Source organism: Pestalotiopsis fici (genome assembly GCF_000516985.1).
Source record: "Pestalotiopsis fici W106-1 unplaced genomic scaffold PFICI_Scf_2, whole genome shotgun sequence".
NCBI lineage: Eukaryota > Fungi > Ascomycota > Sordariomycetes > Amphisphaeriales > Sporocadaceae > Pestalotiopsis > Pestalotiopsis fici.
The window spans coordinates 1,796,303-1,818,738 of NW_006917092.1; the positions used below are offsets into that span (position 1 = coordinate 1,796,303).

Sequence of the window (22,436 nt, forward strand, 5' to 3'; positions counted from 1 at the left end):
ATTCACTGCCCAAATGCCATGGAACATCATCTGCCGCAATTGGGCAGTATTCATTGCATAGTCGCTACTGGTTGCTTGCTTTGCTTGTTTTACCAGGTCTGATAGTAGTGATGCGTCATCAACATTTGTTTTGAAACAGCGAAACCGCTAAATTATCCTAGTTCAATGTTCAATGCCAAACTTGCACTCGACGAATGATTTAGTCCGCATAATGGCAACAGACTCATGAATGTCCATCACAATCGCACATAATCGCACATAATCGCTTATAGATCAGTGAAGAGTTGTATGATCCCAGACAGTCCAGAGGCCATGTTTGCCCTTTTCTTGTAGCGAGAGTCGCAAGAGTTGTTACTTAACATATACATCAATGGGGGTTTCTCATCCAGAACGATTGAGGCCCGTTTCAGAGATTTGGTGGCTACCGCATTCGAGTGGTTGTGATTGCGATATGACTGATGTGTCAATCTGGTGTTTTATAACTGGCACCACGGCATTAGAGATGAATGCGGCTGCCTTGGGATGCTCAGAGCCCAGAGTTGGCATAGTAGGTGTTCTCAGTAGAGGACGACCCGTATCGGAGAGGATGAAGAAATGCCAATGATAAGCCTTGTAAGTCAGAAACTGATCTGCGTGCAAACGCGAAGCAGAAACCATTTACGTGTAGTCAGCTGCTTCTAGCAGGCTGTCCACGGATAGCCTACAGAATCTTCCTTTCGGTTTGTCCTGCAATCTAGCGCAGCACATCTGTTCATGATTTTACCAGCAATGATACAACAAGTACGAGTCGCCATTCCCTCGCAGTACAACCTCCGCGCTTCGTATTTGGTGTGAATATCAATGATAACAGCGAGTAGCAAGTGGGAGCTATGACGGCGCCAGTTGGTCCGTGGCGGTCGTGAATGCAATGCTGCCTATTGATGGGATTCAAATTGAAGAAGTGTGTTCGCCACCTGGAACGTTATCTAGGCATCATGCACAATGAGATACGGCCATAGTCATCCAAGGATTCTGTGACATCCCTTTCTGCCTTTCTTGACATCCGTTGAGGTCTGCACTGGGCGAGTAGCAAGCATTTCGCAAGAGATATATGAATTTCAACAAGATCTTTCGCTGGGAGACGTTTATACGAAGATAATATAGTATATTGTTAATTTGATATAGTCCAGTTATGATGCAATTTTTTTTTTCTTTTTGAGACCACCTATTTTACTTACTAGTCACCGAATACAAGTCAAGCAAAATTCTTCAAGAATCTTCACTCCCGCTGCGAGATGTCAAGTCGTAGGCACTGAGCATTGAGTCGGTAACTTCTCACGAAGCGGCTCATTTTGTAATCCATAAGGCTCGCGAGTACTTTGACAACCGCCTGGTGGTAATAGGCGAGTCAACCACAAGTCTTCATTCCTATTCGGGTTTCAGCGAGTATGTAAAGAGGACGACTTTCGGACTGCCCACTTGCCGTGCCTATCTGCAACGGACCCGGAGATTCGCATACTTGGTCAAGGCCATTTTCAAATTCTACTTCAGGATGAATTAATTTCTATATTCAGCATACTCGCTAGAACCAAGGGTATCTAGAAGAAGCGATATGTACGGTTCGTATACTATGTATTATATAATTCCAAAACATTTCTCGTCACGTCGTTTGCCATTTACACTGCCGAGAGCATACCGGAAGCCTCGTGGCAGCCAATGTATTCAAAGAGCTGCTGCTCTGGCGTCAGCACCAACACCTCGTGGAAAAGTCTCAAGGTGACATTGTTGTCCAGGGTCTTGGCGTATTTCAGGAAACCACCAAAGATGGCCATGTGCGTGGGGTGCTCTCGGCTCCAGCGCTCCAGCGACTTGAGATCGTCAAAGTACGCCAGGCCAAAGGTGCGGTCCTTGCCAATCTCGCCCGTGACGGGATCGACAATGCCCATGAACCGGCAGTCGTAGCAGCCCACCTCATCGCCGCTGTCGCGGAGAAAGTTCATGCCCTTTTCCAGCGTCGGGTGCATGGTCTCGAGGTACAGCTTGCGCTCGTCGGGCACGGTGCCCGACCAGTCCTGGCCGGAACGAATCACGGCGAGGTTCTTCTTGCCTCGCACGCTCACGCGCTTCTTGGTGGCGTCGCTTCGGGACGTGGTGGCGTACTTGTCGCCGACCAGCGCGTCCGTCTGCGAGAGAGGCATGCGGTCACGCATGCTGCCCCAGTACACGTGTTCCTGGATGGCACCGCTGATGCCCTCCCGCATGTGAGCAGCTCCCTCTGGTACTTCGTTGTTGGAGAAGACCGTCTCGAATCTGTCCATGGTCGGGAAGAAGACTTCGCGGAACCATCCGTGTGACTGGCCTTCGGGCGTCAGCCCTTGCCACCACTTTTCAAATCCGCTCGCCTCAGTCCACTTGTCGTATGCGGCCTTGCTTGACCAGTACGACAGCACGGCAACGTTGTGAAAGCCGCGGCGGTCGGTCGAGGCGGCCAGCTCTTGGAAACCGGGCCGGCAGTCCTCTGGGACGGAGACGGACGTGGTATATGATGACACCTTCTTTATGGCCTGGCCATCATCTTGATCCTTTGACTTATACTGGGCGCCGATGACGGCCATGACGAGCTCTTTTGCATTTTTCGGAAATCGGGCCGTATACGCTGGGAACGGTGGGTTGAACCCCGGGGGCGTGTTGACGGGAATCGTCCTCTCCGTTCGGAGGTTTTCTGCAATCGCCGAGTCGAGCATTTTGCCGAAAAGGGAAAGACGCTTGCTTTAATGGGGGATAGAGTTTCGACTAGAGCGGAACGATTGGGTATATCCGCAATGGAAGGTTTAGAGTGAAGACAAATTCACAGCGAATGTGAGCAAACTCAAGCCTGCAGAATGTCAAAAAGTCATGAGCAAAGTTGCATGTATCGTGTCAACGGGCAACCTCAGGGTCCTTTGCCCCGGATTGCCCTCTTGCAAGCACCCTATATAATGGCCAAATGACCCCGAGTTGAGGTTGCGGACATATCAGGCCCGCGAAATTTCTGCGTATCACATCGAGTCCAAAGGAGAACAATGGGGAGGGAGGCTGATCCTAGAGCCAATAAGAGGGAGCGTATTTGCTCCATATTTGACTAATGCAGTTATGTATTAGCTAATAGTACTTTTGGGGGTATAGGGCTCTCCTGTTGACAGTATAGGAAATATATTGATTGTGATAGGTGAAATGGTATCTTATCTAGTCCTGCGAGTTTCAGCTACGGCTGTATTGCGGAATAATGGCATCCGCGATGATAGACGCGCGCCCAATACTTATGACTGGTTATATAGATCCTGTCAAAAACAGTGCAGGAAATTTAGAGTTCGAGACTATCGCCCACGCAGTTAGATTCATCTGGGAGCTTCCCAACTTCTCCACCCCAGCTCCTTTCTCTCATGATCATGGATCCGCCCCGACATTTTGACATTTGGAGTTCTTTCTCAGGGTCTGCAAAAGGAATCTGCAGCCCGAAACTGATCAAGAGTCTTGTTGCACGTTGCATCGACCCCACGGTCGCCTCCGCCGCTCACTACAGATGGACTCGAAGAAGCCGTCCAACTTTGCCTGCGACGCTTGTCGCTTAGGCAAGAGAAAGGTGCGTTACCCGCTTAGCAAAAGAGCTAAAACCGCCTTGCGAGCGTGCGGCCTGACAACTCCCGCAACAGTGTGATGCAGCCAAACCCCAGTGTTCCCGGTGCTCAAAGCAAGACAAGCCATGCACATATCCCACGGAGGAGCGACCGAAGAGGTAGGCGATCACGATTTGCCGTGTGCCCGCATCCCGCATGGGCGGCCTTTTCTGTGTGTCATGCTGCTGACCTGACCTGTGCGTCAATCTGCAGGCGCAAGTATTGGGATGAGGACTACGTTGCCAGCCTGGAGAACCAGGTCAAGACCCTCCTGGCCGCGCTGGACGCCAAGAATGCCGGAAGATCTGTTCCAAATGGTGACTCTGTGGACCAGCCGGCTCCGAAAGGCGAGCTCAGCTCCACCGTCCTCACTGCTCCCGTACAACACGATGCCGGCGTTGCCGGAGATCCGGGTCCGAAGGCCAAGAACAAGGCCAACTTGGAACCTGATGCCAGATCATTAGCAGCCATGGAGGAGTTGAGTGTGATGATGTGGCGCACCAATATTGGCGACGGTGTTACAATCATCAACGACTCTGCCGCTGACTCGCAGCACCGAGTGGACACTTCCGCGCAGCCGGGACTGCAAGACTTTATCACTCCTCCACCAAATGTTCTGGTCTATTGTCAAGATACTGTCCTTATTCATGAACTCGCGACTTTGTTTTTGGACAATATCAACAGCGAGCATCAGTTCACTCCGTATAAGACGACCGAGTTCTTGGCAGGCTACCCCTATCAAAGCTTTGGCCAGACGTTTCTGCACAGTGCAATACTGTCCACTGGAGCCATCTTTTCCACCCGCCCCAATGCAAAGGAAATCGCAGAAGCCTTTTCTCAATTTGCCGAGAGCCTCGTGTTTACCTGCTTTCGTCAAAGTCCAACTTTGCAAGTGGTCCAAGGTCTTTGCATGATGTCCTGGCGTTCATTAGCGCTGGGCCGAGATCATTTTGGGTGGATCTTTATATCCATGGCAGCTGGACTATCGGTTCACCTTCGACTTCACGTCCTTGCGCTAGATGAATGCGAGTCACGGTCATGGCGGCCGCATGTCGAAGATATACGGACTTTCTGGATGTTTTATCTTATAGACCGGACTGCCATTTCCATCCTGGGAAGGAATTGTGCATTGCCTTGGCGCCGGGTCAATGTCCCCAACTTTGAAGCTTCTCTAGATCCCAAGGCGGCCGACATAGCACAGATCTCTTTCATGTGGCAGTGTAAACTATGGTTCCTCCACGACGAGCAGATGGATCAAATGTAAGCGACGCCCTTGTTGCCGCTGTCAAAACATGGGTGACTGACATTGACAGATTTACTTCCAAATTTGAGGCTATTCCAGCTCAGCAACAGGCGCATCTGCTTGTTGCTACGCATGAGGCGCTCAGCAATTTCTTCAAATCCCGAGATCGCCGCCTTGATCTTCGCGGGCAAGATACGAGCAGGCACGTGTTGTTCTTCCACATGGCGTACCAAATGGCTCTTTTGATCACCCTACCTCCGTTCCTCCGGTGTTTCGCCATGTCCAAGGGTAATCCCCAGACAGAAAACTCTGCCAACCCCAACTACATCATCTTGATCCTGCGGTCCCTCACGGGAGCTGCATCCATGATGATTCGCTTGGTACGAATGTATCGCGATGCGCACCCAGAACAGTGGAAAACCGCCAATCCCGTCATCATTCACCACCTTCTCAGCGCCGCGATTGTGTTGTTAATGAACGCGACTAGTCAGACCACTTCAATAAAGACGCAGAGCACAAGGTGGTTGAAAGTCTGCATTGAGCTCTTGGTGAATCTGAGGACTCCTTGGCCCGACAGAGCCAACAAGACCATCAAAGTCATCAGAGTGCTAGCTGACCGCTGGGGTGTCTTGGGGGCGTTGCCTCTCCAATTCAGCTACCCCGTGGATGTTACGACGCCACCCGAAGTGAGCAGCACCAGCCAGGATAGTCCTCCTGCTGTAGGGATCCTGCCAAGTGCTGTACCCTCCACTCAACCATTCCAGCCTAACCCTTACTCGGTCCCTGCATTTAGTGGTAATGATATGAGTTCCATGGGCACATACTCGAATTTTGACTTTACTGTACCCACGACTATAAGTTTTGGCGTCGAAGCCCAACAACAATTCGATGACATTTTCGCAGATAACGGTGGTAATTGGCTTTTCGGCGGCGAACAAGATCCCGGATTGACTTATTGGAATGGGAATGCAGGTAGTTATTAAGTCGGGTATAAATTTGTCATGACTAAAATACGTATCTACAAATACAGTAAAAGGGGGTATTATTTCTCCATAATCATTTCTCCTCAAAGATCCGCAACCAGCTCAGAGGTGACCTCCTTGGCCACTTGCTTTGCTACAGCGGCTTGCACAAGACCCTTGATGTTGTTGTCGGTGCTGAGCCACAGCAGGTCAGGTCTGCTGTAGTGGCCGGTGCAGTGGGCAAACATCTTGATCCTCGTGATCTCGTCCATGTCGAGGTCGGCGTACAGGATACCCTCGGCCTTGGGGTCCAGGGGCTCGGTCAATTTTCTGCCGTCGGGGCCGAAAATGGCAGAGGTGCCGCCGCCGGCCGAGGACATCAAAGCGCCGCCCGAAGTGTTCTGGACCTTGACACCCTCGTCTGTAATGACGGCGGTGCTGTGCAGAACGAATGTGGTGGACTCAATAGCGTATGTGGCCGAGAGAGTGTGGCAACCTGGAATTTTTGTTAGCTGTATTTCTCGTAGACCACGTAGCACCCGCGCATGCAAAATGACATACCTTCAGCAGACATGGACCACAGATCGGGACCACCAGTGTGCGGCGTCAGACTGGGCCAGGCCGAGACGTGGATCTGCTCGCGCTGGGACATGGTGTTGAACTTGAGCAGGGGCTGGATATGCTCCCAGCACGAGAGCTGGCCGACGCGGCCAAAGGGCAGCTTGGCGACACCCGAGAGGCAGTGGCCCGAGGCGTCGCCGAAAATGGTGCGCTCCATGTGCGTGGGCTTCATCTTGCGGCGGTGCAGCTTGACCTCGCCGTCGGCGCCAATGAGCACCTGCGAAATGTAGAGCGAGTCGTCCTCGTTCTCGGAAAAGCCCAGCGACACGGCAATGCCATTGTCGCGCGCGGCCGCCTTGATCGTCTCCATCTCTGGGGAGTCGACCTTGAGCGAGTTCTTGATGTACTTGACGTTCATCTCAAAGTCCACAAGACGGGTCCTACAGGGGAGGGAAAAGGCTTACTGTTAGCAACTCTTCTAGAGATGGTGAATTCTGCTGTTCGGCCGGAGGGGATGCATCATACCAAATCCAGCATGGGTATCCAGGGACAAAGCACTCAGGGAAGGCAATGAGCTGGGCCTTGTTGTCGGCAGCCTCCTTCATGAGCTTGCAGACCTTTTTGACGGAGCCCTGCAAGTCGAGCCAGACAGGCTCAGCCTGTGTGACGGCAACACGAACTGAGGAGGCAGACATGTTTGAACTATGTGATGATGATGAAAATGGTATAGAAAGAAGTAAAGTGTGGGGTATATATATTTAATTCAGACAGACTGTTGCCGCTGTGCAGTAGTGTGTATGTGACTCAAAATGATTCAAAGAGTATGTTGCAGTATTTCAAATGATAGTAATATGTGAGATTCGCAAACACTTGCTCTTTGCTGTTTTGCATACTTCTATATTTCATGTGCTGGGACCTTTATACTCTCGACGGAATCGGATCTCTGTGCATTTCAGTGCGGCCGGAATAAACCCCGCAGGTTATCATGTAGGACTATCTCACGGCGGCGAGTAATAATATCTTTGCGCTTACTTTCTGCATTTCAGCTGCGACGAATTGACTAAAAGTACTGAGCTTAGGTGTTACCACGTTATCTTGTTTCCATCAGTCAAAGATACGGGACTATCTCCCCCATGCCGAGAAACTATAGAAGACCCAATAGTGGTAATTGCTGAGAGGCTGAGGGTGGGATTCTGTTGCGGATCTGTCAACGTCCGCACAGATAAGGGGCGGCCAGGGCGTTCATGGGGAACCCTTGGCGGTCATCCGCTTCACTTCCTCCCCTCGACTTCCCACTGGCGCTGGGAACGCTCCCGGCAGCAAGCAGAGACTGCAGCACAGGCGACCACTAGAAAGTAGCCTATTTCCCCGCACTCGGGCGGCGCAGCGCCCAGGATTTTAGGGGTCGTAGCTGTTGGCCAGGGCGCCCTGTTGAACAGTGTCAACCATGTCATGATATTTGGTCATTCGTGGGGAAGACGAGACAGATCTTCGTGGTAACCCAATTTGATCACATTTCCCGTCGATCAGATTGGTCATAGTCCTGTACAGATGCTGAGTCTAGCTCGAGATTCGGAATCAGATTCTCCTCACTACACTCCGTCTACCGATTTCTCATTAGACTTATTAACATACAGTAGATCGGTTCAGGGGCATGGGAATTGAAAGCTTACGAGATGCATATGCCGAAGATTTCGTCTGTAGGCTTACCTGGTTGCCTGGTCCCTCCCAGCCACCCAGAGCGCTGTGAGACACATTCAATGCCATGCAGCCAAGGAGCCCTCTGAGGAGACAGGCCAATACAGCCGCCAGCGCATCATACCAGAGGCAAGGGCTCAAAAAACAATGCAGGCCCAGGTAATTGGTTGGTACAGCAATGCGTAGAAAGACCTCGGTGACGGTTACCTAGAATCTAGCTCTCAAGGTGCACACGAGGCTTTCCTTGTCGGTAACCATCGTCCCCAGATTGGAACACGCCAACGCTCACTTTGGAAACCCCGCCAGCACCGATCTGCAGAGTTGGGGATGCCATGCAAAATATGACCACGTGAGCCGGAACCAAAGACATTGAGTAATGTACACTGCGCCTCACGCGTCCAAGCAAATTAGTCTCATCATCGTATGTTGCGACGCATGTACTGTGCATAGTGTCTTGTAGTGGCTAATGTTAGTGGATCAAAGCCTATATCCAAACAGGTTACCACCCAACAGAGCTTGTGGGGCGTCGGCATCTGCTCACTCTGACGGTCTTTGCTTGCGTACCTAGACTAGGCGAATTTCGGCAATCGACATTTTTATTTCCAGTTTCTTTTACCTCTTCTCTTTGGTATAATCTTTCTAGTCTTGACAAAATTGTCATCTATTACAGCGAAATCTAGGTATAGAACAATCATCACCATGTGCTCATTACCTAGAGCCTTGACAACACCAAATCCTCTAAGAACTGTGTGTATAGTGTGGTTGACTAGAATTGCCATTACTCGACCACGTATCTATTCTGTCTATATCTTGTGCTCTATGATGACAAGTCGTTCATGTCGACATCGCAACGAAACTTCTTAAAATACCCTGCGTCCTCTCAGCAGCCCCCAAGATGAAGCTGTGCCTTGCATAGATCCCACGCCGCTTATACCAACTCATGCCTCGCGCTTTCATCGATTTCTGTCCCAGATCCCTTTTCAGTCCCAAGGATGACCTTTTCATCGCTTGACTCTGCTTCTTTCTTCTGCCGTCGTTGACTGTCCCGTCTTGCTTTCTCCGCAGCAGCCTCCTTTTCCTGTTTGAGCATGATGCAAAATTTAGATCGTGAACGGATCTCCTCGCCCTTCCAGAGAAACAAGAATGGAATAAAGCACATTACACAACTGAGCCCCGCCAGGAGACTGCACGCACCAGCGATTCCGAGGTGTTCAAACATTGGCGTGGTCGCAAACGGGAGGACAACGGCGAGCAGAGAGCGCGTGGCACTAGCCGCGGCGTTTGCGCTGGCGGCAAAGATCTCATAGGCGTCGGTGAGGTAGTTGAGGAGAGCCATGAAAATCAACATGAAGCCCATGCCAAACGGAATTCCAGCCATCATGGGAACTACAAAGGACACATTGGTCCTGGAAGACCATCCGAGCCAGAAGAGCGCGACCACAAACAGCGGTCCACCGAAACATGCCAGCGGGACGCGGCGATACTCTTCCTTCGTACTCCATGGCTTTCCCTGCTTCTGAGCGTTGTGGAGGTAACGATCGTAGAGATAAAATACGGGCAGCGAGAGAAGCGCACCGACACCAATCGGCAGGAAGCACAATCCGGTAACGCCGGGTGTGAGCCCGTACAACTTTTGAAAGATGATGGGGAACGCTTGAAATGACATGTAGAAAATGGCATAGACCAGGGCCAGATACATGCATGTGCTGGTGACGATGAGTTCCGAGATGAGCATGCGGATTGGCCGAGTCAGGACGCGAGTGAGAATGGTGGTAATGTCGCGGCGTTCCAGCTCTGATGCAGCAAAAATGTTTTGCTTGCCAGTCTCTTTGCGGATTTTCTGGGCCCGCCTTGCCAGCAATACTGGGCCATACGTTTCGGGAACAAGGAAGAGCACGATGCAGAATGAGAAGCCTGCATAAATCAGGCCTACCCAAAATGTCCAGCGCCATCCTATCGAGGTCGAGCAAAATCCCTGATACACCATCAGCCATGTGTCCAATCAGTTGGGACAGACTCTTCCGTGAGTTTGACCTACTGATATTATTGGTGCAAGCAGAGGACCAAAAACAGTCATCTTGTATCGCTGTTAGCCAGCCGCTTGGAATGATTAAAGATGAATTCAAGTACGCACAGCCATGAACCAAGCAAAGGCACGGCCTCGAGCCACAGGATCATTGTAAAGATCAGCCAACTGACCAGCCACAATCGCTATAGGCGAACTGGCCACCGCACCAGTGAAGAATCTGAATACCAATAGTGCAGACCAATTCGGCGAAAGAGCGCAAGCCATCGTAAAGATAATGAATAAACCAAAGGTTACTAAAGTAAGGTTCCGCCGCCCAAAATGTTCACTTAATGGGCCCCCTAATCATGTATGTCAGCATGCCACTGAATAGTGATTACGCATATCCAATGAAGATGACTAGGATCACATACATATTATAGGCCCAAACACATAACCTATTAGGTATGTTGATATCGGGAGAACCTTTTTTTCTTGTTCTGTAATGTGCCATTCATCCATGATGAAAGGTATAGCCATACTTGGTAACGAACTGCCCATGGTGCTATTGACAACTAGTACCATGATTGAGATTACCAGTGGGGCCTTCTTGGACTACAATGCTTGTCAGTGACTATTAGCATATGGTCGAGATTTGTATACTACCTGGGGCCAATTGTTTGGGTTTCCCTCTTCGTTCTCGCCCCACGACACTAAAGTTTGGTTGGGAGTATTACTGCCGCTCGAGGTAGGATCGGCATGCTGGATTTTATTGTCGGCCTCTTCTTCTCGGTATCTCTCCCGGGCATCCTGGCTGTCGAGACGCTGCACCACGTCCGAGATATGGCTCAGGGAGCGAACATGATCTGCTCCAAGGTCAGAAAGCTTGATCAGTGGTTGTGGCGGGGTGGCCCTGTACTTACGGGACACTACTATACCGCCGACGTCCTCTCGGAGATTCCGATCAATAGACATTGCTATACTCTTCCAGATACGTAGTGTGTAGCCGAAAATCTTCAAGTGGCGAGGTATCGTGTAGTCCGACAATGGCGACACTTCCGGGCAATTTGTGGAGTTTGTGTGAGAAACTGAGAGACGGGGGACGTCGCAGCTCCCCGGAGAAATCGTGCACGCAAAAGGAGCCAGGCTCGTGGAACTACCAACGGCACCGGAAAGAGGCCGGTGCGGCTCCGACAGGTCATAGGATGGTTGGATGGATCGACATGGATTGGGCACAAAAATGGGCTCTGTTGCATCCACTAAGCCCAGAGCTGAGGGTGTCTTCGGCTTTTATTACTGCAGCTTTGCTATTTGGGTGGCCAACCAGTCCTCGTACTGGATGCTTTTCGTGTGTATGCTGCCGTGAAACCCGAGCGCCGAACTCCTGTAAAGTCGTTCAAGCTGTGGTTTGCCATCTAGAGACGACCTGGTTGTGAGAAGAACAAGAAGAAGGAGAAGTGGATCACTGCGGCAAAGGCCACCTGAAATCATGCAAAGCCAACATTGCTGCGCCTGGAAAACAACTGCCGTTCCCCTTTAATGAAATACGGTATCCCGCGGGTGGGCTCCGGGGATATCGCGTCGGAATCCAAGGGTGTCTCATGGGAATAGCGTTCGGGGATAAAGCGCCTTGTCAAGGTTGCTGGGTGCGGCCAGAAGCGTGCTCATGACCGTCAGCCGTCGGCCCGCTCGATTAGCCTTCTTGGCCGGAGAAAATTGTCCAAAGTCAGCACTTTTGTTGTGTAAGCGGGAAAAGACAACGTTTATAGGCCATTTTTAGTCAGACGGGCAATTCTTTTTCGCACATGTTCTGGATTGAGAAATATATCATAAATCTGTTTGAATGAATCTTTGACAGCCCCAGTATTCAAGTCCATAATTAATTGTGTGGCATCCTTTGTCGTTTTCGTATTATATCTTGCACTGTCTTGTCAAATGCGACGTGGTGTGGTTCGGGTTCCGTCAATTCGTATCGTCGTCGGATACCATCTAACCAGTCTTGGGGGAGGGACTGGTCTGTACCCAACACCGCAAGCTGAATGCGGCCATCTCTGATAAAGTCTAGCGTTCTGAGAGCTTTTACGATTCTTTGGCAGGTGTCCTGAGATCCAGTAATTACAGTCAAAACAGGAACAGAAGTTTTTCGAGTGTAGCCCGCGAACTGCACCCTGTACCAGCATGTGTTCTCGCCGAAAATTGGGGCTAGCTCACGCTCATGTACCTGCCAATTTGCCTCGGCTACTGCCAGAGCTCTGATGTTCCATACAGCTTCAATGGCCCATCCGTTATCTCCTATTCCCCAGAAACGGATTCCATTCATCGTTGCGCTAAGTGATCCGCGGGAATCTTCAAGGTCTTCCCACCGACTGATGTATCTGACTCTCTTGAAAATGTCGGGGCCCTCCATGTTCTCCCGTTCAGCCAGAAGCAGTGAGAGATTGTCGTTTCCATTGTATTCGTCATTCAAAAAGGCCTTGGAATTCTGGTCGTGTTCGGGTTGAGCCAACCACTTGTCGATAGCGTCATCGTCCATATCGGAAAAGTCCAAAACCTTCCGAAAGATGAAACTGCATCGAGGATTGGCACTACCTGTCGAGTCAACATCGGCTAGAGCAAGTTTATAATTCCAAGTCGCAGTGCAGGTCGCTGGAATACGCACCAAGTTGTGTCGGCATCAGGAACGACAAGTAGCTGTTTTTGGCCACATTTGGGACAACATGATCCCTCCTCGCCGGCAAGCCACGCACCTCCAAATGTCATAGCCATGGCAAGTGTTTGGCCAGGCCGCACCAAGTGATGAAAGTCGGCTTTCAAATTCAAGTCCGTGCCGGTAGCGAGGTCATGCAAGACATACTTCTTTTTCATGACGAGTGCCTGGCCAGGTCGGTTTCTAAACTGGTCCCTCACCATTGATTCGATTGTCTGCACCCGATATTAATATTGCGATCTCGTTTCAAGTTTGCTAATGATGCCAGGCCACTCACCTGCCAAGAAGGATTGATATCCAGAGGTACGGGAATGGTAGAGCCCAGCGCGTCTTCAATTAGAACACGGTTATATCTGTACGGGTCGATGGCATCAGGAACGCGAGATAAGGATGCGATCTCAGCCTGGACACTAGAAATACGCGAGTTTGCGGTGCGTCTATGCAGGTCAGCCCGCTTGTAAAACTTTTGATCGTGATGTTGCAAATCTACTCACAGCTCCGAAAGAACAGCAACAACATTCTTCTCGGTTTTGGTAGCGACTGTCGTGTGAGTTTCCAAGTATCCAAGAACTTTTACAAACTGCTTGTCGAGCTGATTGGCAGCCTGAGCCTCGGCATTTGCGAGACTCTCGAGTCTCGCTGCAACAAGGTCACGATCTTGTTCTTGACCGATACTTCTCATGAACTTCGTCAGTATGTGCGAATCTAAATCCACGCGACCATGATTGGAGCACGCCGCAGAATATTGAAGGTTGAGTCCTTACCCCGAGGCGATCGCATGTATCCAATCTATGAGTTCTTTGTTACGACGGAGTTTATTGCGTAGCTGAGTGACTTTTTCCTTCTCTAACACACTCCAGCGTATGCGCTTGAATATATCACCGATGGATTTTCGAGATTTCTTCTGAGGTGAGAAGCTGCTGGCATATTGCCTGAATTGTCGCTTGAAAAATGATTCAATCGCTTCCCGACACTCGTCTACCGCTGGCTTCAAGGAGTCGGCAAGACGATCGAGCTCGGCGCTTCGGGATCTCGACTGCCAGAAGTTGAGTAGCTAGAATTTGTATGTCAGTATTATCTCGGGGGTGCGATCCTCTTCCACAGTGCACATGGCGACCAACCTCATCGAGTGTTTTGTGGAAAAGGTTCAACTCGTCGACCAATTCCCTGAACTCTTGTGCTGAGCCATGGCTGTCGCTGATTGCCTGCGATAACCGCCATACTAGCTGCACCGTAGTGATGATATCGCCAAAAGAACCAAAGGTAAATGACGCAGACATTTCAGCCGCAAATGAGTATGGTTTGAGATGTTTCACATTTGGAGAAAATGACGATAATGATGGAGTCGCTCGCGAAAACCATTTTGTTCAAACCCGACAAGAATCATGGCCAGCCTTATCCCCAAAAACTTGGGTGCTGTCCCCCAGATGGGCGCAGTCGGCCTCCATAAGCATCCATGACAGCTGAGCCACTGTCATGTCCAGCTGCGATTGGGTAGAGCTGCGTTTCCTGCATAGCCATTGCATCTAAGCGAGCAAAATGGCTGAAGCGTTTGATGGTCCTACAGCACGTCTTATATGCCTTGCTAAGCCCGACAGCCACTAGATGCGGCAGAAATCACACGCGGATGCTGGCTTATCTGGATTTATCGGACATGAGAATGCCCGACACCATATATTTCAGCATGAATCAATGAGAGCAATTTACGGTGCGATATTTCAGCCTCGGGTATAGCGATGACCAAAACATTATTGCTCCAAAAACGCAACACCAATACTTATAGTCTGTCAATTCAACACAAAATTGAAAAGCTGCATCATAGGCCCGAATGCCATTTCAACTCGACACAAAAGTGAGTGAGCACACACCCATCAATCACAAGACTACTTACTGCCAATCAAGAATTATTTGCATTTGCAACCAAAAAGTTTCTTCATTGAAACAAATGCAAAAAGAAATCCCAGATTCAATCTGGGGGAAGCGATGATGAGAGTGGGACTTGAACCCACGCACGTTTCCGTACCAGGAAGTAGGTGTTAAGGTGACCTTAACCTGGCGCCATAACCAACTCGGCCATCTCACCGATGATGTTGTTGTGAAGATTTTCACGTTAACGCAAAATAGTTGCACTCGCATTTTCTGTGAATCAATGAAAAACTTTTCTCATGGTGGGCGACGATCAAGTTGGTGATGGAAGGGAACCAAGGATAAGGCGGCTTGTCAAGTGGTTGGTCCCACTCGGTCGGACCCGTATCGTGACAATCGAAAGCTACCAAAGTCGGGTCGGTCAAAGGCTAGGCTGCATCGGCCTCGAGCACGTCTAAAAGCGTAGAGAAGGTTAGAGGAGCGATAGCTAATTTGACACAGGCGCGGACATTGAATTCTAATTGATTTGCATTACTATGAGTATATATTTGACCAGAATTTCTTACAATCATCCATTACAGCATCTTCTCAAGGGAGTACGGGAAAGGCCGGGGCGTCACCAACGCCTTGGTAAATGATGGTATCATTATTAGGGTTGTTGGCTGGCTCAGGGTAGCCCATAAGCTGGCGGATCAACTCCCACTTGTCCTTGGGGCGCTCGGGATACGCATCGACTAGTCCTTGCCACCAAGAGGTCTCCTTGAAGGTGACCTTTGCGTCCGCATCATTCTTGCTAAAACCCTCGGGGGTGTTGTAGACGTATCCGACGCGAGTCGAGTCGGGGAACCAGTAGTAGGCGCGAGTCGAAATGGCCAGCACCTCGTTAACGTACACTTCAAGAGTACTACCATCCAGGAAGACGCGCATCTTGAGATCGTCGAGCTGGGTGGTTCCGTTGACACGGCGCTCCCATAGGCGCAGCTTACCCACTTCCGGTGCGCGGTTGACGGTCGAGTTGGTGATGGCCGTGTTGCGCTGAATCATGATACTCTCATTGGCCGGGCGGTAGACTACGGAGACGTCTTCGAATCTGTCCGAGCCCGGCTCGACACCCTTGACGCTACGGAAGATGGAGATGCCAGCGGAGAATGAGCCGTAGTCTTCACTTCTGAGCGAAGCATTGGGGAAAGAGATGGTGGTCTCCAGCTCAAAGTGGCGGCTGTCTGGGGATTGCTCCAAGGCACGGTAGATCTGGTGCTCGCCGTCCTTGACTGTGATCTCGTCGCCGCTATTGTTCCTCGAGGGGGCAAAGACTACTTCTGTTTGATTAACCACAAATGACTTTTCAGCTTGGGCCCTGAATGCAGCAAGTTCCTTCGCTGGTCGGATGCCCAGAGTGGTAAGATCGACGGTGCCGTCCGACTTTGCGCCTATACGACCATTGTTCTCCGTTGGAACAGCAGTCTTGAGGTGGCCCGTCTTGACAGCCCAGCTTGCTCTCATACGGACCAGAGACGAGTCTACAACGTTTTCAATATCCTTGATGAAAAGCTCTCGTGGAAGAGTCAGTGCGCCAGAGTATTCGGTCTGATACTTGAGATCCTCGATCTGGTCCTCTCCAATGACACACAGAGTATAGCGTCGGAGATCCGTTTTGTTCTGGACACCAGTGCATGCATATCCAAGACCCCAGTCAACGACACCCTCAAACGTTGTGTTGAGAATAACGCTCTCGTTGTGCTCGCTTCTGGCCCAGTGGCCCACCCGGTATAGGGACCAATGGTAGCTGTGGTCTTTACGACCAGATTCCGCGCCCATGGTGATGAGACCAAGCCCATCTTCGTCGTCTCCCTCGTGACCCAAGGTGGTGAGTTGGGATGTCTCGTAATTACTTCCATCGGACTCGTCGGATCCAGCCCAGCCGGAGCCCGGCTGGACAAATGTAGAGTTGACCTTCTCTTGGAGAATGGGTCCCAAGTAGTCCCAGCTGGTAAAGTTGTTGAGCTCGGACTGACGGTAGAAGAACAGGCGGGGGCCATCACCGTGGATACCTCCGCTGACAGAAATGTACCAAGGCGCTTCCGTGTAATTCCACGTACCGTTGGGAGAAAGCAAGTCGTCAAATTGCTTACCCTGGACCACCCAAGGATCACGGAAACCAGTCACGACATTACCAATGTAAGGGGGAGCTGTTATGACGGGGATATTGGCACCCTCCTCGGGCTTGATCCATGTGTCGCCGTTATCCTCCGAGTAGGCCAGAGCTTGTGACTCGTAGCCATCGTGATAATCGATAGACCATGAGATTGGAAGGCCCTTGACGGCAGTCCAAATCAAGGTGGGCAGGCCGTTGTAGCCGTGAGGAATTACACTTCCATCAAAGTCGGCGAGAAAATCAACCTCGTTACCGGCACCGATCGACACGGGGTTCTTGTACGTGTTGTGGTCCTTGAAGTGCAGGAGATCCTGGGTAGTGCTACCGGCGATAGATTGAGTAAAGTATGTGCTGTTCTCGATACCCCGGATGAAACTGTAGAGTGCTGACAGGTGGATGGTACCATTGTCGTCCATCCAGAAAGCCGTAGGATCCCCAACGCTGTTGCTTGGGTGAATGAAGTGAGCCTTTGGCCGCCATTGCTCCCAAAGAGAGGCATTGGTATAGATGGAGAGGTTGGTGGGAGGTGGTTGAGTAAAATCAGGAACGAGAGCGCTCCGAGCACCAAAAGTATGGTTGGTGGCGTTGGCCAGGCCAGCCGCCAATCCGCTGAAGGCTGCACTTTGCAGCATAGTGTCCTAAAGCCCGAACCTTTGAAAGAGAATAAAAAGGACGAAGGGAATGGAGAGCTGGTAGAGTGCCAGTCTCTCTCACGATGACATCGCTGGGGATCAGTGTTATTTATCACCAGCTCCTATCCATTGCTACCAAATCGTTACAAACAGCGCGTAGTCTCTACCCACTTCTGAATGAGAAGCTCATGCCCTGCTCAGACCATCCCGGTGGACCGTGTAGTGCTATAGGAAAAGGATTCGGCCGAATGTTCCTGACAGATGTTGAGGGGCGGCGGGTCCTTGGGCAAGCGGATCAGGGGGCCCCAGATCAGGTCCCGAAATCTTTCGGTGATATTCGTACAGTACACTGGATAATATGCAGTATATTATCATCGTATTGTTTTCACGGCAGTCTTGATCCCTGGCCAGCGAGAAAAACCAGCCGCTCAGCTGTTGCATCTTCATACGAGCCATCTCTATATTCGAATGTGAACTACAAAGTAGGCAAGTCCCAGAGCGTCCTCTTTTAGTGCAGTGTCTCTCAGGATTGGAGTATTGAGGTTTGCGCGCTCGACTTTGATTCGGTCTGTGTTCGGTGAAAAGAAGGAATTAGTGTCATCTTTAGAGTCGATCTGATAACGATTGTCTGTAAGTGGATCAGTCGGGCGCAGAAGCCTTGAGAGTTTATTCTAGAGTCCACCGATCCCTTTCATTTGGTTCGCGTGAATGGCCTCTAGCCTGACTTGCTCTACGGAACAAACCGTGCCAAGTCGTGCCTTGCAGGTCTGCAAAAGCTACAGAGCCACATCTTTCTCCATAAGATGATAATTTCTGAGATGCTTGACCTGTTCGCAAGAACTATTGAAGGATCGGCAGTGCCATCAGGCCATGGTCTGCCAGGAGACAGGAATGCACAAGCGTTATTTGTCTGATTGACTTGAAAGTGACAAATACTTGACTGGAGATGAGTAGGAGTCTCGAGTTAGATATCCCTCGATGGATGAGCCGCGCGTCGCCAAAGCACGAGGCTGTTGGTACGAATTGGTGAAAGTCTTCCTGGCAGAATATAGTCTGTAAAATGGCACAGGACGCATCTGTCGAAATATGACGTCACCAACGCCAATAATCATCCACAATGAAGAAATAGCCTATTATGGCTTCAAATTTGTCCAAAAACAGCTGCATTATGCATAATAGAAAGCTTCTTAAAACTTCTCGATTGCTCCAGTTTGGAAACGTTCCAGTTCCTCGCCCGGATTACTGGGTGGTTCCTCATTTAGAAGTTTGGCATGTCGCCGGCCGATCAGTCCGACTCGCTTCAAGTCGTCATGAGATTCCACAGCATCGCGAGAAATATCCTTTATTATTGATCAACATGTAAGAATAATTATTTCCAAGCTCTTGCAATACAAAAAACATGTGCCTTTACATGGCTCGAAGTGTGACTAATGCCAATGCCGGCTGGTATTTCTCCCACATACCGACTGCGGATCACCATCGCATGCCTTTTTCAATTGGAGCTAAAATACAGGTGAGCAGCGGGCCGATGCAGACTTGGCGCAAGGAATATCCCCCATAATTACGGCATTTCTAAATCGTCAAACATGTCTTTTTATGTGATGGGATCATCTTTTCAGGTGATGCAAAGAGTCATGGACCTACCGTGCGTACGTACTGTCACTCGATATCACGCATTTCACTGCCCGGCGCCGAAATCAAAAGGGCCCTGGAGCACACTGGAAGAACCAGGAATGATCACGCCGAGTTTGCTCGTGTCCTTCAAGGCAAAATCAGGTATATATGCCACGATGAAAAGATATTTCCTCAAGGATTAATTAACACTCTCATTCCAAACATGCGCGCTTGCACGAGTAGCCGAGAGAACCTGCAAGCAATTTCGCCTGGGCAATGAACTTGCAACCAGCATGCACTACTCTGAACCCTAGCCTGGAGGGCAAGACGTGGGTCAGCTTTTGCTTCTTCGTTTTCCTCCTCGCCCTTTCCCTTCAACTATGAATCGTATATATACCAGCTAGTTATAGTATACTTACTAGATATAGTATACTAACGTATCCTATACGCCAACAAATATACTCTACCAGGAGCAGTGAATGCATATTGCATGAGAATATCCGACAAAGATGAGAGAAGCCGCCTGCTGGGGTGGAGCATGCAAAATACCTAGGTTCATACATCGCCAAACCCGACCGCAGATGCACAGGCTGATTGCATCGCGATGCGAGAACAACTCCTCAAACACAGAAAGTCCTGTTCCACTACTTGAATCTATTCAAAATGCGTTGCCCAAATCAAGAAAACCCTTCGACTATACCCTTGATAAAGATATGCATACACAAAAAATCGCTAAAAATGCAAAAATATAACGGGTGATGGAGATGTGCATCCATCGGGAGTCGAACCCGAGTCTCATGCTTGGAAGGCAAGAATGATAACCGCTACACTATAGATGCGGATCTTGAAAGAAGTCGTTTTATTACGCATCATAAAAGTTGAAAATTAGCGGCTCGAGCGTCTTCTGAACGGGATATCCCGTAGTGGAATCGTCCCATTTCATCTCGTGTGTCCCATTTCACTGCGGGCCTTTCAGCTCGGAGACATTTGCTTGTGGGTGGCGGCACAGACTGGGGCAGACAGACGCACGCCATAGAGTGGCTGTTATTTTGGGTGTACGGAGTACCGCTGTTGGCTTGGCTTTACTCGGCTTGTGTCAACCTTGTAATCGGAAGTGTCATCTTTCAATTTGGCCTCTATTTGTGCGACACTGTCCGGGGTAAGGGAAATGACAGATTTTATGCCATGTCAACCGTAACAAACAGCTTCTACATTTGGTAGAGCTGGAGCCAACACGGCTAGGCGGGATGCGAAATTGCCAAAATGCCCCTTGCAGGTTTGATATCCCTTGCTGCAAATGACAATCATACCGCCGAGGGAAAAAAGAAGACAAGAAAGCACGAGCTCGCTGAAAGATCAATTCTCTGCCGTGACACTTTTGTCAAATAATCCAGCTTTACTTGCCATGAGGGAAGAAGTATTGAGACTGATCTGCCCGCTCGGAGAAAGTCTGCTCTGCTTTGGAAAACAGGACAAGTGGCACGAAAGAACGGCGCGCATTTCAAATTTACACCTTCATTATTAAAAGTCTAAGTAAGTCTCTCATCTCTCCGACATTTCATTTCCAGTGGGTGCACATCCTCAGTCCAACCAAGAGAAGAGCACCTCATGGAATGCGACAGGATCCTGCAAAAACGGCGCGTGGCCTAGTCCTGGGAACATGTGGAAAGTCGAGTTGGGAATGGCGGCGGCAGCAGCTGGGCCAATGACATCGTAATGGCCGAGCACGGCGGCAACATCGGCCGAAGACCAGGCCTTGCCGAGGGCGGTCACGTCGTTTTCGCCGACCATGAGGTAGGTCCGGGTCTGGAGGTTGGGCAGCTGGTAGACGTAGGGCTGGCTCAGCAGGACGCCCGTCACCAGGCTCATGACGTAGGCAAACTCGGTGCCGTGGGAGCCGCCGTAAATGTTGGCGAGCATGTGCACCCACGTGTCGTACTGCGGCTCCCACGTTGCATTGGCAAAGTAGTTGGCCGCCTCGTACGCCTTGAGCGTGTCAAAGGTCTGGGTGATTTGGCCCTCGTACGTCTGGTCGACGGGCACAAAGGCGACGCCCTTGGCCACCCAGTCCTCGAGTCCGAGCGGGTCGACGAGCACGAGCTGGTGCACCGAGTCCGGGTACATGAGGCCGAAGCGAGCTGAAATCATTCCGCCCATGGAGTGGCCCATGACGGTGACGGGTTCTGTAATGTTGAGCGCCGTGAGCAGGCTCTTGATGTTCATGGCCTGCTGGTCGACGCTGTACGAGTAGCCCAGGGGCTTGCTCGACTTGCAGAAACCAATGTCGTCGGGAAGAATGACGCGGTAGCCCGCCGCCGACAGGTTGCGCGCCGTGTCCGACCAGGTGACGCTGCAAAAGTTTCCGCCATGGAGCAGCACAGCCGTCTTATTGTCCGTTACGCAGGAGTTGGTCGGAGCAACGTCCATAAAGGCCATGGTCAGGTTCTGGTGCTGATTATAAAAGTTGAACTGCTTCACGGGCCACGGGTACGTATAGTTGGACCCGTACAGATCGTCCGGCACGGGGCCATCATAGATTGTGCCGATCGGGTCCGGGTTCGACTGAGCCTGAGCCACGCCAACAAACAGGCCGCCGAATAGCGCGCAAGCCGCGCCGGCGACTGAGAAAGTCGTCTTCATCTTGGGTGATGCAGCAAGTATAGTGCTCCGACGGCTTCCGCACGGGAAATAAGGTGAAGTCTGTGCTGGCGTCTTTTCTTATTGGCTACTCAGCATCACCTTGGTTGCATCTGCTCTGTAGCGTCCCGTGTCTAAAGCCTGGAAAGTTTCAGCAGGATGTGACTGGCCTCGTGGCAATCGTGATGTTCTTGTATGTAAAAGCAAATCGCGCGGGCAGGGGTATTGGGCGGCCTTGACTTCTCGATTTGGGGCCACTCCACATTGCAACGGTCGTTATGATGGTCTACCCACGACTCCGTATTATTGTTGTTATTTCCATCGAGACTATGCAGTCCACTTTACATAGTAGGGTTCCAGTATGTAGTCCCGGAGACTCGGCTGGTCGCGACTCGCAGTAACTGGATCCTGTCTTGGACATTTTGGTCCAAATACCTTTTTTTTTTAATCCCCTGTCAACTTGGTTCTAGCATTGACTTTGGAGAAATGGTAACACCTTCTCTATCAAGGGCATTTGGGGCGAGCCAAGTCAAGTCCATTTATACAAGACCACTTCCGGCGGCCATCTATATGCATGCGATGCAACATGCGCTTCATCTTCCGCCTCGAGGTTGAACCATTGTTCTACGACAGACTGTAGAACCTTTGTTGATTCTACCTGGACAAGCTCTAAAAAGAAAAATTTGCGTAGCTTGGATGTCATGGATTTCCTGCCCATGCC

At 50.5% G+C, this 22,436-nt stretch overlaps 7 protein-coding genes across 7 annotated transcripts; 1 reads left to right on the forward strand and 6 right to left on the reverse strand.

Annotated features, from left to right (window-relative positions):
- Positions 1 to 1,655: 1,655 nt before the first annotated feature.
- On the reverse strand, positions 1,656 to 2,723 carry PFICI_02754 (uncharacterized protein; the record flags this gene model as incomplete). Its single annotated transcript, XM_007831335.1, has 1 exon — positions 1,656 to 2,723. The coding sequence occupies one exon, from the start codon at positions 2,721 to 2,723 to the stop codon at positions 1,656 to 1,658; it is 1,068 nt and encodes a 355-aa protein (XP_007829526.1).
- A 998-nt stretch (positions 2,724 to 3,721) lies between these two features.
- PFICI_02755 (uncharacterized protein) lies at positions 3,722 to 5,861 on the forward strand (the record flags this gene model as incomplete). Its single annotated transcript, XM_007831336.1, has 3 exons — positions 3,722 to 3,807; positions 3,849 to 4,895; positions 4,949 to 5,861. 3 exons carry the CDS (start codon positions 3,722 to 3,724, stop codon positions 5,859 to 5,861), a joined length of 2,046 nt encoding a protein of 681 aa, XP_007829527.1.
- Positions 5,862 to 5,944: 83 nt separating this feature from the next.
- Positions 5,945 to 7,096, reverse strand: PFICI_02756 (uncharacterized protein; the record flags this gene model as incomplete). The annotated part of the gene is made up of 3 exons (XM_007831337.1): positions 5,945 to 6,336; positions 6,402 to 6,841; positions 6,927 to 7,096. The coding sequence occupies 3 exons, from the start codon at positions 7,094 to 7,096 to the stop codon at positions 5,945 to 5,947; spliced, it is 1,002 nt and encodes a 333-aa protein (XP_007829528.1).
- A 1,931-nt stretch (positions 7,097 to 9,027) lies between these two features.
- On the reverse strand, positions 9,028 to 11,079 carry PFICI_02757 (uncharacterized protein; the record flags this gene model as incomplete). Its single annotated transcript, XM_007831338.1, has 6 exons — positions 9,028 to 10,074; positions 10,138 to 10,176; positions 10,234 to 10,466; positions 10,539 to 10,719; positions 10,771 to 10,970; positions 11,028 to 11,079. The coding sequence occupies 6 exons, from the start codon at positions 11,077 to 11,079 to the stop codon at positions 9,028 to 9,030; spliced, it is 1,752 nt and encodes a 583-aa protein (XP_007829529.1).
- Positions 11,080 to 11,983: 904 nt separating this feature from the next.
- On the reverse strand, positions 11,984 to 14,091 carry PFICI_02758 (uncharacterized protein; the record flags this gene model as incomplete). Its single annotated transcript, XM_007831339.1, has 6 exons — positions 11,984 to 12,711; positions 12,852 to 13,026; positions 13,089 to 13,248; positions 13,306 to 13,485; positions 13,576 to 13,865; positions 13,933 to 14,091. 6 exons carry the CDS (start codon positions 14,089 to 14,091, stop codon positions 11,984 to 11,986), a joined length of 1,692 nt encoding a protein of 563 aa, XP_007829530.1.
- A 1,174-nt stretch (positions 14,092 to 15,265) lies between these two features.
- Positions 15,266 to 17,464, reverse strand: PFICI_02759 (uncharacterized protein; the record flags this gene model as incomplete). Its single annotated transcript, XM_007831340.1, has 1 exon — positions 15,266 to 17,464. The coding sequence occupies one exon, from the start codon at positions 17,462 to 17,464 to the stop codon at positions 15,266 to 15,268; it is 2,199 nt and encodes a 732-aa protein (XP_007829531.1).
- A 3,195-nt stretch (positions 17,465 to 20,659) lies between these two features.
- PFICI_02760 (uncharacterized protein) lies at positions 20,660 to 21,718 on the reverse strand (the record flags this gene model as incomplete). The annotated part of the gene is made up of 1 exon (XM_007831341.1): positions 20,660 to 21,718. The coding sequence occupies one exon, from the start codon at positions 21,716 to 21,718 to the stop codon at positions 20,660 to 20,662; it is 1,059 nt and encodes a 352-aa protein (XP_007829532.1).
- Positions 21,719 to 22,436: the final 718 nt, after the last annotated feature.